Genomic DNA, 15,842 nt, shown 5'->3' with positions numbered 1-15,842 from the left:
ATGGCACCTCTATTTCATGAATAAACAGTGCTAGGTAACGAGAGCCCATAGAATGCAACAGTTATTCCAAAAGGATCAGCTTTACTATAGCTTTCTTTGGAGAATCGCGAATTTACCCTAAAGTTTTTTAATTGTCAGTAAAGAACAAGAAATCGACTTCATACTCAATAAAGAGCATCTTAACATGTAATTATACTCTAAACGACAGACACATTATTGAGATCTCCGAAGAAACCGGGAGGCTGTGCATTCATGCTATGAATAATTTCCGACGAACAGGATGATTTTACAATATGACATCATGTCAGTTTAGGTTAAAGCTTTCACAAAAGGCTTGGGGAATTCTGAACCATTCAAATTTTATAGTTAAAAAAAAAAAAATGAGAATTCATATAAACTATGAAGGCGATATCTGCGCTGAGGTTAGATTCTGCAGAGTATGAACCCGTTTTCTGTTTGCTTAAAATGGCATGTGTAAAGAAACAACTCGAGTAATGATCCATGGCAACTCTTGAGCTATAAGCACCGTGACTAATCGTTGATGGACAAGGGAATCTGGAGACCATTAAGGACCTGAACCTGTTAAAAGCTTCTACTATAGGTAAAGAATGTACTTCTTGGTGAATATGAAGGTGGGCTGATAAGCCGGGTCTCTTTTTCGTCGAGGGCTTTTTGTAAAGGATGTTTTTATGCAGTTTTGTGTAGTCATTGGTGCCATTGTTCATATGTGTATGAAAAGGAGTTCGGAGAAAGGGCATCCAGGACATACATTTATTCGTTTATTTTTTCTTGAAAGGGCATCCAGTACATACATTTACTCCTTTATTTTTCTTTAGTTCTAAAATAATTTACGAACATGCATATAAAACTCTAGTTTTACTATTTAGAGTTCAAACAAAGTGTTCGAGGTTTAGTTAAAGAAACTTCAACTACAAGATTTTCTTAAGTTATTCATACCTGTGGAAATGATTCATAACTAAAATCTCGAGTAATTCTAAGTAGTGTAGACTCTCTCTTGCTTGTGTGCGTATTTGTGCTCGGATGCTTGCGTTTTTTCATTGCTTTTCACCATACGCCATCTTCTCTGTAGAGGGCCTGGCATCAGAAGGATAAAGCCTTCCTATTCTCACTCAGTCTTATGGGTGGAGATTGCTAGCCTCAACCTCTTTATTTTGACTCAAGCCAACGCTGGTACCTATTCATGGCTGGATCACCTTGTAGATGGCAGGCTAGGATCGAATCAAGAGCATTGCGAACGCAAGCCCAGTGTGTGTGTGAGTGTGTATGAAATTCTTTAATATTAAGCTTTGTCTTTTTAAAATGGTAGATTGCATTTGTAGTTGAAAGCATTTTTAAAAATGAATGACGTGAGGGGTAGTCATAATGAGAAATTGAAATGCATCTCTCTGTAGACTGATAGTAGGCAAGATAATGAAAGATATACAGTATTGGAAAGGTGATGCAGCTGTTGTTTCAAAACTCACGTAAGATGTTAATAGTTCCAATAATTATTAGCTGCAATAATGTGGGAACCAAGGAGAAACTGCTGCATTGAGTTTAGCTCCAGAATATTCATGGCTTCAAACAAGAACAGAACAACTTTGATGTCAAGTAGAAATATTTTAAATTAGTTCTTTTATATTTTGGATTATTCTACTTCCATCACATTATATAGCACTCGAAAATGGAAAAGTATGAAAATTCATAAATAAGTACTATATCGTGTAGCTTTGTGTATGAGAGGTTTCAACAACTACCATAAGCAATAAATAAATATATAATAATATAATCATTATAAAAACATAATGACGATAATGTAATTTATTACATTAGTTCCTCTGAAACAGCACAGTCGATTCTTCCTTGGTGAATGAGTGAATCATATTCTAGTTATTACTCTGAAAGAAGCATTTTCTCTTTTCGTTCTATTCAGAATTCAGTCCCGAACACACTAAAGAAAGCCTCAGATAAATGTAAAGAAAATCGACACAAATGATGAACAGGAAAGGCATGGAAGCCGAGATGTATAAAATATAAATAAACCTATAAAAGGAAACCATTCTTATGTAACAGCGTTTTCTGTGGGAAATCTAGTAGCACAGTTACGAATGATAGGCAAGGCTTTTGTCATTAGTTTAAGAAGAAAAAAGGCGTCTAAGGAAATTAGAAGGGAAATACGACCAGTAGGTGTTGTTATGATTAGCTGTTATTGGACCAGACTGCTTGTAAAGGGCAAATACAACCTCGGCGCTTGTTATGAATACCCTTAATGGCAAAAGAGAGATGGATTTGGTGTGTTGGTAAAGTCATTCCATTGGCAGCAGGTTCTTGCTCAAAGTGGAACAGCAGAACCCTACATTTTAACATTTTACAAGATAATGTGAAAATTGGTTGTTGAGTAATCACCCGCCTACTGTTCATGAATGACGAACAGTTTTTTAGAATTATAACGCTTCCTCATCGGCGCGCGCATCTGTTGCTAATCAGAGGAAGCCGCAAAATGCTAATGACTGGACAACTGTGCCATTCTAAAACTCAGCAACAAAAATAACATGTGTGAAGCAGCCTCTTCAAAACTTAGCATCTTTCATGATGATGACAAGGAGCACAGTAGGTGAATGTAGGGAGTGACAAGAGGGGTCATATCAAAACGGTCTAGCTGGAGAGTCCGCCGTGTGTGTGTGTGTGTGTGTGTGTGTGTGTGTGTGTGTGTGTGTGTGTGTGTGTGTTTCCGCGCGGGGGAGGGGGGGTTGCATTAGTTTTGGGGTGGAGGTGTGGGGATGAGCTGACGCTGCATGGAGCCATGTGCTATGAATTAGTAATGTTTCTGTGTTGGATATAGGAATGATTATGATCTACAGGGATGGTGATGCTTCTTTTGTTTCTATGCGGATACGTTCTAATGTTCGTTCTCATAGTAATTCAGGCAGTTTCATACAGTATAATATATATATATATATATATATATATATATATATATATATATATATATATATATATATATATATATATAGTGTGTATGTATCTGTTTGTATGTAATTATTACAGAGAAGATAGATATATCTAGCAAATATAAGGGAATTATATAATGTATGAGAGAAATAATTAACATTATACAGTAACTATATTTATTGTATGATAACAGTACAAAAAGGTGCTACATGCACAAAAGTTGGAGAGCATTTAATTAAGAAAATGCGAAATGCATGCAGACCTGTATTTTGGTCCTTGCAGTGGGTTAGGCATCTTCCATACCATGTTAGTTTTCTACATTAATAGTAGCTGAGGAAAAGAATAAAAGTAAAATGGAGAGGGGCAGCGGTGGAACACACGCACAGAGAAGAGAGGTGCATGTAACTATATACAAATCTTTTCTCATCAGTCACATTGCCCGCTGCTATACCCTGGAAGGGCAAGCGGACAACGACAGTAAAACTTGGTTAACAATTGCTGTACTACCGCTCGGTTAACCTGAAACGTAGAATTACTCACTACAAGTAAATATACAAACATACTGAAGATGAATATGGAAACCAAGCAACTTTTCGAAATTTCTTTAACACCAGTAGTTTAAATATTAGATAAATACACACAAAATCCAATAACAGTTATCAGTATTTATGTAAATCGACTGAATTTACAACTTGGCTTCCAGTGCGAAAAGTATGTGAACATCATTATGATGAAAATGATATTGCAGCTCAGCAGAAAGAAAAAATGTATGTTTACTGGGCTTCCTATCTTTGAGCCTGGCTTTTAAAAGGGTATGCACGTCTCTTTCGTGAAAGTGTCAGCTCAGACATAGCTTATATATGTTGCATCATATATGAAGAAACGGAATCCAGGGAACTTAACATACTGTAGTCCCTTCCCTGCTTTCAGCCATCCGTACACACGACCGAAAAATACTGTATACATTGGAGAAAATAGAGAAAAAAATTATATTCTGGCTCGGCCTTTTTCAATATGCGTTGAGAGAGAGAGAGAGAGAGAGAGAGAGAGAGAGAGAGAGAGAGAGAGAGAGTCTCGTTCTCTCTCTCAAAAAAAAAAATATTTTATATCTAGTTAATGAATATTCAAATTACATTTATAAACATAATTACTGTATTTTATTTGTGATTTTGTTTCTATTCCCATCTGTGTGTACAGTGTCAGTGTGTACATTCTTTGTTAAATGCTACCAATTACAGTTGAGTAATAAGATTTTGAAAAAATGTCGTACATAAATGTTTGGGAAATAAATTTTTTACAAAAAAGTCATTCATGTAATTAAATGAAGATTCCTTGTAAATTTTCGATAATCAAAACGATCTTTGCAGTATTGTAGATTTTTTAAAATGTTATAAGATTCCCATCATAAAGGATAAAAGAACATTTATATTGAGATCTAAATTAAACTCTCAAACAGTCTGAGTCTACCATAAATTTCCGATAACTGATTTTTGTTCAGGTTATTGACCTTGTCGCTGCAACTTAGCCATGCCCATCAGTAGGGCATTCGTTAATTCTGATTTTATTCCCAATGTATCAGACGAACTCACTTTGCCATGATAAGCCAATTTAATCTTGTATTTAGCAAAGTTAAAATCACAAATCCGTCTCTGCCCTTAACCCAGTGTATTTGTATTTAGCAAAGTTGAAATCACAAGTCCGTCTTTGGCCTTAACCCAGTGTATACTAGTAACTGGATACTAACACACTGCAGATGATTCTTGGCATTGTCTTCACAATCTTTATGTTTTCAGGAACACATTGGACCAGCTGGTAATGGAGATGAATCAGTTAGATGCCCGCATCGCCAAACTGTCAGTCCAGCTCAGCAACCCCAACACACCAAAGGATATTATCGACCAGATCGGAGATTTCTTGCAGGTAGAGATATTTTTGTGGTTCCTAATTGACATCTTGAACTGCTTTGTTTTGGTTCACTGAAGTCATATTGGTTTTATGCGTACAATCAAATTAAAATGTTTCCTTATACGCACTATTCATTGCAGGTACATCTGTTGTAGAAAGGTTTAACACTTACGTATGTGTTGTTCTTTTTAGTTATCATTATTTATTAACTTTTGTTATTCTTGTTATGTTATTTCATATTGTTTACTATTTGGGTTTTTCTTCAAAAATTGGTATTTTAGTTAAGTTAATGAGCTTTAAGTTCTTCCATATTCATGAAGGCATGTTATAAATAATAATCATCATATTTAATTGTAAGGAATTAGGTTGAATTTGAAGAGGATAAGCAAAAGAAGCACAAATAGCCTACCTTAGTATTATCCTTAAAGATTCAGAAAATATCTGATCGCCAGAACTTTTGTTAAAAAGCAGAAATCCTGTGTTTGATAATCCTGTATATAAGAACAATAGATAGCTTAATAAAAATTCATGACTGATTAATCATTTCTCATTCGGTGTAATTCACCAGGTGGCAGCGGCTGACCTCATTTCCCTCAAGGAAGGAATTGAAGAAGTAGGAAAAGTAAAGGTCGAAGTTGCCGAATACCTCTGCGAAGATCCCAACACTTTCAAGATTGAGGAGTGTTTCAAGATACTCTACAACTTCTGCACGAGGTAACTGCTAGATTTATTTATTGTGTTTTTATACAAAGGTAACTAGCCAGAGAGAGAGAGAGAGAAAGCAGTGCTTTTTTTCCTGTAGTGTAGACAGTATATGAATGAATTCTTCGATGCGTCATAAGGTTCTTTCTCAACCCTCTTGAAAAATTTCTATTAAATAATTCCTGCACCTTTCATTAATTTAAATTAGACATACTGGGAAGAGGGTAAGGGCATACCATAAGCACAGCAGGAACGACAAACTAAAACACGGTCTACAGAATATAGAGGAAAAATAGATACCAGGGCAAGGAGTCAGAAAATAGGAAGAAAACAGTGATAAATCGAAGAGAGAGAAGCAAAACTTCAGGTATACAAATTGGATCTTAAAGCCAAGTTGTTGTTTAAAATTAATTCTTTATAAAATCAGCCTTTCTCCGTTACAGTCAGGTTTGTCAGAGATCAGAAAAGTACAAGTAAGATCAAAGATGGGCCACTGTATATGATATAAAAGGCTACATAAGCACTAAAAAATACAGTGTTAAAGACTTTCAGGAAAAATTAAAGGAAGAATCAGATATAACACTATATTTTTAACAAAATTAGGACACACAAATCATAACTATAAGCAAATCAGTTATTACTGCGAAGTATGCATAATCTGACTGCTAAGTCGCAGATGAAGTTACCTTCGGAACGGATAAGGTGTCATACAGCCCACCCGTTAAGTAAGAATCCTTCCTTGACCACGTCTACAGTATTTAAGCTTTTTCAAATTGCGGAGAGTAAAAGAAAGAAAAACCATGGAACTTGGTGTAACGAACCATCGAATCACATTGCTAGATTAATTTTTAGGTGAGATTTTAAAGAAGAACGAGGCAAAGTTTTCGAAGTTGGGTGATAACTGAGAAGAGACCCAAGGTAACGGATGAAAAGCGCAGGATGGAAATCAGTGCAGTTGAGCTGAAACCCTTCAGTAGCGTCTACAGTGTGCTGAACATCATGCAGAGAAATAAGGAATATGAAATTAATCCCTATGGAATTTTGACTCTAAGGAATGGAACTTATCTCTTTAAAATAGGAAGTTTGTAGATCTTATTCGGTATGAAAACAGGCAAGAAACTAAAGTCAAGGGTAATACGGAGATGGTGATAACCGATTTTGTTTCCAATAGTGTATGTACAGTATATGCTCTCTCTGTTATCAAAGTTATATGAGAAGTTTGAAATTCAAAGGACAAGGCCATAAACGGTATAAGAACATTTTGTTTGAAAAAATGAACAGATGGAAAGACCGAGACCAAGTTCATAGCTCAAGCTCTTATTTCTAAAGGAGTGACTATGGAAACATTCAGTTAACAAGCTTCCATAAATCAAATGTAAATTTAACTAACAATGTGTCTTTTGCTAAAGGACTTTAAAAACTATTTTACCTGAATTCAAATTAATAGAGTGGTTAAAATCTCTGACATACAATATGTATATATCTACATATGTATGTATATATATATATATATAATATATATATATATATATATATATATATATATATATATATATATATATATATATATATATATATATATATATGTTTTTAGATATATATGTGTGTATACATACATACATGCATACATAGGAACTAATCAGTACACATACATACACACAGGAACTAATCAATACATGAGCACGTGTTTCACAGAAATAAATTTTTACATTTTTACTCACATCGGGATCGAACCCCAGCTTCTCAGAAGTTGGAACCCAAGTACTTCTGTACCTGTGATTTTCCTGAGCAGGCTGACATGCCGCTAGTATGTTAAGCAGCAGATTGACCAGGAAAAACATCAGGTAAAGAGGTACTTGAGTTCCAACCTCTTTTATGACTCCGGTGGATCAGTTAGTACCATGGTACCACCCTGGCCTTTCATTTGGAGAGACTAAAGTTCGATGTTGATGTGAGTCAGAAATTTATCTCTCTCTCTCTCTCTCTCTCTCTCTCTCTCTCTCTCTCTCTCTCTCTCTCTCTCTCTCTCTCTCTCTCTCTCTATATATATATATATATATATATATATATATATATATATATATATATATATATATATATATATATATATATATATATATATATATATATATATATATATATATGATAAATTTAATGAGCCTAGTCAGTCACTTGAATTGATCGAGCCATGAATGTTAGAGCAGGTCAGTGATGAGACTAAGGCTTGCCTTCCAAAACCTTGAAAATAAAGGTTTCCCTAGATGCTGTATCTCCCTATCATATCTTGACAGGTTTAAGCAAGCCATTGCTGAAAATGAGAGGAGGAGACAGCAGGAGGAGCAGGCAGAGATCCGAAGAAGAATGCGTGAAGAAAATGCTGTCAAACGTCGACCATCATCTCAAGGTGCATATCAGTTTTTTTCTTTTTTTCATGCAGTGGTATATGAGTCTGCCAGATAAGTTTGGTAAAGTAGTAAAATTAGTAAAACTGTTTTAGGAAAGAGTTCCAACTGCGTATTTTGTACCATATCACTCGAGTAATTTTTTAAGCAAAATTAGAATCATATTCTGTTTGCTGTTTAGGTATTTGCTCTCATGCCTGATCGTTCACTTTACAGTTACCTGAAATGATTTTCACCCTCTCCAAAATACACTTACATTACGTGTTCTTACTATTATTTATTACTGTTATAAATTACACTTCATATAAATAAAGTACAGTATTTCTGACAAATAACTTCGTTTCCCATATTCTCAGTCTCTGTTGGTCCGGGTAAGTGTTAAGGACGGGAAATGTTTCAGTGCGATGCAAATATATGGGGAAGATATAATGATAAGTTCTTCAAGATGCTTCTCTTATTGGCTGTGTCATAAACCAAGATTGCCAGGTGATGTTGAACAGTAGCCAGAATTTAAAATGAGGCAGAAATTCCCATACAGATTTATTTTGTATTCAGCTACTCTTGTGTGGTATGTATTTCGGAAGTAAAGCCAGTGAAAGTAATTAATTTTATGTGCAACTGATACGTTCACTGAACATGAAGTACACCATGTTTGTGCAAGTCTGAGTACTGTATACATACATAAAATCTAGGTCTTGAAGTGAGACCATATATATTATGCTTGTATCACATTTCATGCATAATTCCAAAGTCTTTCATGGCATGGATTTCTTTTTTTTTACCTTTTGGATGTTTCCTTCAAGAATTAAGTGTATTTGCTGATGGTGTTTCATGAGCTTGAAACTCGGTAAAAGATCTGCTCAGGTTGTTCATGGGAGTTTTTAATGCTGAGCAACGGACATTTTCTTAACCAGTTCCCAGACATAAATTACTATATGTTCCCATAAATCAAGTATAGTCTTAAATCATTTTAATTTTCCGTACCATTTTTCTGTACTTTCCTTTCACATGTTTTATTCTTATTGCTTGCAGTTCATTCGTAGCCATAAAAATCGCTGTTTTCATTATGATGAATGGGCAGAGTTTGTAAAAATTTTATCATTATTTTTTATTGTATTGCAGTGATTTGAGTACGTAATTTTGTGCCATAGATATTAATTAATATCCATTCTTTTTTGTATTGTTATATAAATTATATTTCCTAATTATCAGGTGGGGGACAGCCACGACCTGGTTCATACAGTGGTTCAGAATCTGAAGTCAACATTGTGGAGAATCTCCTGTCAGACATCCGCTCAGGCTTCACACAGAGGAAATATGCAGAAATGGCTCTAAATAAAGTAAGATATTCAAGATCGTCTTGAGTTTTGAGGCATCAACTCTTAGGTGCAATTAGCTTAAGAAGAATTTTATTGGTCTTTCATTGCCCTGTCTTTTCAAGATTCGAAGTGAGGACTTGCAAAAGATTCTGGTTGTCCAAATGTTAAGAATGCAGTTTTCAGATGTAGTTTATTGCTAAAACTAACAATGTGCTGTTGGATGAAAGGTATTCGTAGACAATGACTTTGTCATAAAAGATGCATGTTATTCCTGCCAAAGTTTTTTAATTTAGTTATATATAATTTTTACTGCATCACAAGAGTAATGTATTTAAAGTTATTTAAAGATGTTACAATCTGTTTTGATCAAAGATTTTTAATAGAGCACAGAAGTTGAGGAGCTAATGGTGTTATAAGGCTTCCTTGATATCTTTTCCTCAGAGCAAGAAAGGCAAGAAGAACGATGCCAGTCAGAATGGAGGAATGACATCTGAAGACGAGCCATCAGCCTGTAACTCTCCACGACTAAACAGACGCCGCATGGGGTCATTTTCTGGGCCAACCGGACCGCAGGGAGACAGCTTTGTTAATGATAATTCACCAGGTAAAGGAAGATGAACAGCATTATGGAACATTGTCTCTATCGTCCTTGTAAATATGAGCTGTGAATATAAATTGAATCATATATAAAAGTAATTTTTTGCTGAGAAAACGTCTAATAAATGTCCCACCCATTTTTTAACCCTGTAAAAGATGTAACACCAAATGGCAGCCTTCGCAGGAGAAGGTCAAGAGTCCCTTCTGAAGAAAATGATCACGAGCTTATGGATTACCTTCATACAGCTGGACATGATGGATCAAGAGAGAGGAAATCTTGGACTGGAATGGGTGAGTTGAAAAGAATACTGTATACAGTATCTGTTTTTCAGTTATTAGAAAATTCCATGATTTTATTTGTTTACAATTAACTCGCCACTGATTTTTCCAATTTTTTTTTCTTACTAGCAGAAGGTTATGGTTCTCTTGATCGGTCATTTGCAAGGAGAGCCCGTGGTGGGGGTAGAAATCGCCCAAGCCTCTTGGCTTCAGAGTCATCATGTGAGAGGGAACGTCCAGCATCTCCGTCCACAAATCCAGAGCATAAGCCCGAGTTACCAGATCAAAATAGGCCGAGGTTAGACTTTTACAAACTTCTTTTTTTTTTAATCAATCGCAGCATCTATCTTAACAACTTAAGTTATCATTACAATTTTGAAAGATAACAATCTTTGGTAGCATACTTCTTTTTATATGCAGTACTGCCTTATTTCATAAAGGTGAATTATTTGTCTCCGAAATGGTATTTCTTAGAACATGATGAAATAATCATTAGCCCACTATTGTTTTGGGGTCTCTTGAAGAGAAATATTTACAGAAACCTTAATAGTGTGTTTATATTGTGAAAAATTTATTAAAGCAAAAGGTATATGTAAAGCAGAACTTGTTCAATATTACAAAAATATTAAACTAAGGTTTATATGCAAGGAAAATCTTGACAATCTTTGTTACAAGTTTTGTATAAAAAATTGATTCTTGGTATATAGATAACAGTCATGGTGTGATATATGTAGAAGACTAAAAGACCCTTCACGTACCACAGTACGCAGATTTTTTAGGTATAATATTATGACAAAAATTCTTAAGCTCCCAGGGGATACTGTTGCCTTCATCAGAAATGTGAGTGAAGATTACTCTGGAGACTGTTCATATGCGCTGCCCTTGCAGATCATCAGGCATCCATTTTCGATAACTTTTAACATGCTGCTGTAAAAGTTATTTTGGGTAACAGTTACCGGACATAAGGTGTCGCTTAGCCACAGAAACAGTATCTATGTCAACTTCTTTAACCAGAGCCAAAAGGCCGTTTTCCAGCAGGACGTGATTTGTGTTAAATCTTGTCTGAGATACTAAAGGACTTGTTCCTAGCCACTATGAAAATAGTCGAGGCTTGTCTTAACAGACATTTTTCGTGTTTACCAAGTCCGTTATGGCCAAAATCAGTTAACTCCAAATGTTTGCCTAGGCTAGCCCTTCAAAGCACTAAATCTAACAAAACTTAACATTTTCAGTCACTCTGACACATTTTTTGGTCTTTCAAGCATTTTCTAGTTACCTTAGCCTAAAAGATAATCATTTTAAATCACCAAACTACTGTTCAAACATACTTGTCCAAATCATGTTTCTATCCTAACCTTAACTGTTCAGTTTAAGAACTGTATCCTTGTTGAGCAATGAAAGACACTTAGCCTCCAAGTGAACTATTCACATTTACTCACAGAATTATCATGATAATAATGTCAACATTCAACAGTATTAAAGCAGTCTCACATATATAGTATCAGAGACTCCTAAGGTCTGCTATAAAGATTCTGTCATATGGTGTTGGATCAATGGCTTTAAGTTGGAGCTTGAATTGGAGGTACAAGAAGCATATTACTGGATGTATAACATTACAGTTAATCAAATGATTATAATTGTGGAGGGTCTTCAGTACCTATAGATCTCGTGATTTGAATATATGCTTTCAAGAAAATGATGAGGTCAGCTTTTAAAGTTCATTTATCCCAAAGTATATCCTTAAATAATTTTTTTTTCATTGGCCACATTAATGGAATTATTCATGATAACTAGATTTCTCTCGTATCAGGAAGGAAAACCTTAATGAAGTTCACGAATGTTTTTGTATGAATTTTTCTAATGATGAGTGATTAGCCTTTGAGATTTATGCGTTACAGTAAAATGAAAATATTGTCAACACTAGAAAGATAGAATATAAAATTTAGGACAAAAGCCAAGCACTGGGACCTGTGAGGTCATTCAGTGCTGAAACTGAAATTGAGGGGAGAAAGGTTTGAAAGGTGTAACAGGAGGAAAACCTCGCAGTTGCACTGTTGAAGCAACTGTTAGAAGAGGGTGGAAAGTAAGATGGAAGAAAGAAGATATGAACAGAGGTACAGTAAAAGGAATGAAGGGGTTTCAGCTAGCGACCGAAGGGATGTTGCGAAGGACCATAAGTAATAACTACAGTGCATTGCATGAGATGCACAGACGGCACTACTCCCGTACGGGGGTCAACACTAGGAGTAAATAAATTAACTGATGTTTTGTGATTTTCCAGTAAAAAAATGTACTGATGCCTATGTGCTTTTCCAGTAAAAACTGGCGTCAGAAGATAGAGTCTTGGTTCAAGGAGAATGAGAAAGAAGAACGCCGGTCTGATCTCAAGAGAAGACTTCACCAGCATCGCAAATCACTGGACCTGGACACAGTTTCACTTGGTAGGTTTTTTGGATATTTTTTAAGTTTCAAAGATTTCTGGATATTATTTTCTTCTTTTCTTGTATGACTCATAACTTTACTTTTAATAATGAGGTCGTTTATTGCTTTCATAGTTTGAATGTCAGTCTGCTGTAATAAACAAGTAAATTTCATGTCTTGAATCCTTATTCCAGGAACAGTTTTAAGTATTTAATGAAGCTTATTTTATGGTTAGACTATGTATCATCACTGAACTTCCTTGAAAGTTATGTTCTGTGAATGCATTCAGTTTGTATACTTTGCATCTTGCCAAGAGCTTGAATTGATGTATTGATTTGCTAACCTTAAGTCTTTTTGTTTTGTTTGTAAGTAACTTTTCATTAATTTAAATAATTAAAATTTTTCCTTTCCATGCTCATTTCTTCTGGCCAACTGTCCTGTATCCTTCTTGGCCAAAGCTGCAGGTATGATTTTTATATAGACACCCGACACTTGACATTTTGACTCACAATACCAGCCTTCCTGACAATCTTGTTCTTTCTTTCTGTTTCCCTGGATTTGAATATCTGTTGGTTGATTTTGCTCTTAAGTTCGAAATCCGTATCTACTATACTTAATAAGAGGCTTTAGATTTGCGAAGTCATAAATTATTGGGTAGCAAATGTTAATTTCTACTTACTGACATTGTATCATATAATTTCCGAGTCAGTAACTGATAATTATAATATACAGCATGTAATATGATGTTGGAATTACAGTTCAACTAAAGTACAGTGTTTGTTTTGCTGAAGCAGCTAGTTAACTATTCTCAATATATTTTTTATATTATATGCACAGTTTCTGGACATGTGGTGAATTTCTTATTTTCCACTTGATTCCAAATGACATTCAGCAACTGTCAGTATTGTCTCAACACTTCTTCATGGATTATCTATTTCATTGGTATCATTGTGATATCCCTCAGTTTTATGCCTTGTCTGTTGCAAATTATATTCAAATCATAAAATTGTTACAATGATTAAAATAGTAAATTAACATGAAAACTTCTTTAAATGGGAAGTGATTATTGATTTACATGCATATTTTTTTTATTTGAAATTGGATATCACATTGTACATGGAGCATGATGTTCTATGAAGATTTTATAAACTTTCACATGTAACTACAGCATTGACATCAGTGACAGTATTCGAAACTTGACATCAGTGACAGTATTCGAAACTTGACTGTGACGATATTCCCATTGCAGTAAAACTATATCTGTTCTTGACATGTGTTGATAAAACTTCAGTCAGCACTTAAAAAGATTTCTCTAGAACCTTAGATAGACTTCCGATAGTCAATAAATGATCACTGAAAAAAATTGTTCATGAAAACATCAGGTTGGAAATTTGTGATTTAACTTGATACTGTACTGGAATACAGTATTAGCTTAGCTGATTGAGCTTAGCTGATTGCAATTAAATGTAGCAAGTGGTAAATGGTAAAACTCTTATGGAGAAGATTCAGAATTTACATTGATTTCAGTGGTAAATTGTCTTTTTAAGATGGTTAAAAATAATCATTCTTCCAAATACTATGTTGTTCTTGTAGAACTTCAATTATTTCTTTTGAGAGAAGTTGTTAGATTTTATTTTGAGAAAAGTAGCAAAAAGATTAGTCCAGCAAGAGAACTTTACACATTGATGGTACTGAGTAGTTCTCAGATAGGGAATAATACAGTATAGCAAAGGTGAGTGTTAATGATAATACAACAAGGCTTATAGTGAAAATCTTGGGTCAAATTTTGAATGAAAATTCTGTTAATTATTGGTTTTAATTTTATGTAAAAAGATTGATCTAATGAGGAAGTTTTAAAATCTAGAGACAGGTGAATTCACGATTGACTTTTAACATAGAAAATTAGTGATTTTTGTCCCAAAGCTGTGATTTAAATTATGATGCACTGAAATCTTCAACAGTATTGTTTATTAAATACTGTACTGTATTTTCTGATAGAGAAGTGGGACTTACTTAACGTCATAGGGCAGACTTACTTAAAGTGTCATTGTATACGACTTCTTCATCTTTGATATCAGAATAAAAAAAAAAAATTATTTTTCTTGTATGTTTTGAAGTGTATGTTTTGTATATGCTAATTTTTCCAAAACAATATCAAGGCATATTTTTTAACAGCTTGCACATTTATAATGAAATTGTGTTTTTCCTGAATCATCATCAAAGCTTCCCAGGATTTTGGCAGGTTTGACAGAATGTTATTCCCCAAACCTAAAGGTATTGTAAGAAGTTTATTTTTGTGGGTCTCTGCTTCATTTCCCGTGGACTGGAATCTATCTTTGCACAACAGGACTTTATTGTTCTTTCCATGGCATTCAGAATTTAGTCATGCCGTCTGAGTTGAAAATTTTTGCAGTTTGAAATTATCAGGCATTCATGAAATGAGCATCTGTAATAAAATTGTTTATGAAATGTTTTACTTGAATTCAGCCACATAAAATGCCTATTTTATATTTAAAAACATGTAATTCTGCCGTGTTAAATTCAAACTGCTTCAGCGTTTCAGTGTACTGTGTATTATAAAGTTCTCAGGACTTATAACTTGGCCTTTCTGTCTTTACAATTATGTATTATAAAGTTCTCAGGACTTATCACTTGGCTTTCTGTCTTTACAAAAAAGAACTCCAGTAGTTCTTTCTTAATTTATGCTGTCCAACTAGTCTCTCATTACTTCTGTACCTGTCTCCTTAATGGCAGGTTATATCTTCTTCAATAATTTCATCTCATCAGTAGAACTTGGTTTGAGTATCAGAAGATACGTGGCATTGTGATTAGCATCCCCTGTTATATGTTTTGCATAATGCTTGTATCCCTCAAGAATATTTTCCTGATGTTGTAACAGTCATAGTTTTAAACATAACATTTTCAAACACGTCTGTCAACTTCGAAGACTGCAATATCCAAAACTGCTGCAAATCTCAGCTCATATGCGTAGCCTTCAATGTTATTCATTGATTTTTGTGTTTAAGAATATGTCTGTAAGCATCAATAAATGCTTTTCATTGGTGTTTCAAGATACATAAGTAGATATATTTTGTTTTGCCATGTTCTTGTCTTTATAATTTCATATGAAGTCTGTGAGGGAACAATAATTCATTTGTCAGTACTCTCATTGTTATTTCAAAGTGGAAACAATGTTGAAAGGATAAACAGCCACTGGTCTATAGGACTTCAAGAGTTGTACTGCATTATGTTAGTGGACTACATT

General features: G+C 34.5%; 1 protein-coding gene across 5 annotated transcripts in view; it reads left to right on the top strand.

Annotated features, from left to right (window-relative positions):
- LOC136853415 (uncharacterized) overlaps positions 1-15,842 on the top strand; it is a 439,436-nt gene that overhangs the window by 350,863 nt on the left and 72,731 nt on the right. For 3 of the 5 annotated variants that reach the window (XM_067128925.1, XM_067128923.1, XM_067128927.1), the window contains 8 exons: positions 4,746-4,872; positions 5,426-5,571; positions 7,851-7,963; positions 9,174-9,301; positions 9,722-9,884; positions 10,034-10,168; positions 10,286-10,454; positions 12,473-12,597. In XM_067128925.1, coding sequence (XP_066985026.1) covers positions 4,746-4,872; positions 5,426-5,571; positions 7,851-7,963; positions 9,174-9,301; positions 9,722-9,884; positions 10,034-10,168; positions 10,286-10,454; positions 12,473-12,597 — 1,106 coding nt within the window. The remainder of the gene's footprint in view (positions 1-4,745; positions 4,873-5,425; positions 5,572-7,850; positions 7,964-9,173; positions 9,302-9,721; positions 9,885-10,033; positions 10,169-10,285; positions 10,455-12,472; positions 12,598-15,842) is intronic. The other 2 variants (XM_067128926.1, XM_067128924.1) reach the window with 1 other exon arrangement.

This window comes from Macrobrachium rosenbergii, chromosome 27 (genome assembly GCF_040412425.1).
Source record: "Macrobrachium rosenbergii isolate ZJJX-2024 chromosome 27, ASM4041242v1, whole genome shotgun sequence".
NCBI classification, from domain to species: Eukaryota; Metazoa; Arthropoda; class Malacostraca; order Decapoda; family Palaemonidae; genus Macrobrachium; species Macrobrachium rosenbergii.
This window is presented reverse-complemented; position numbering and strand designations above follow the sequence as displayed.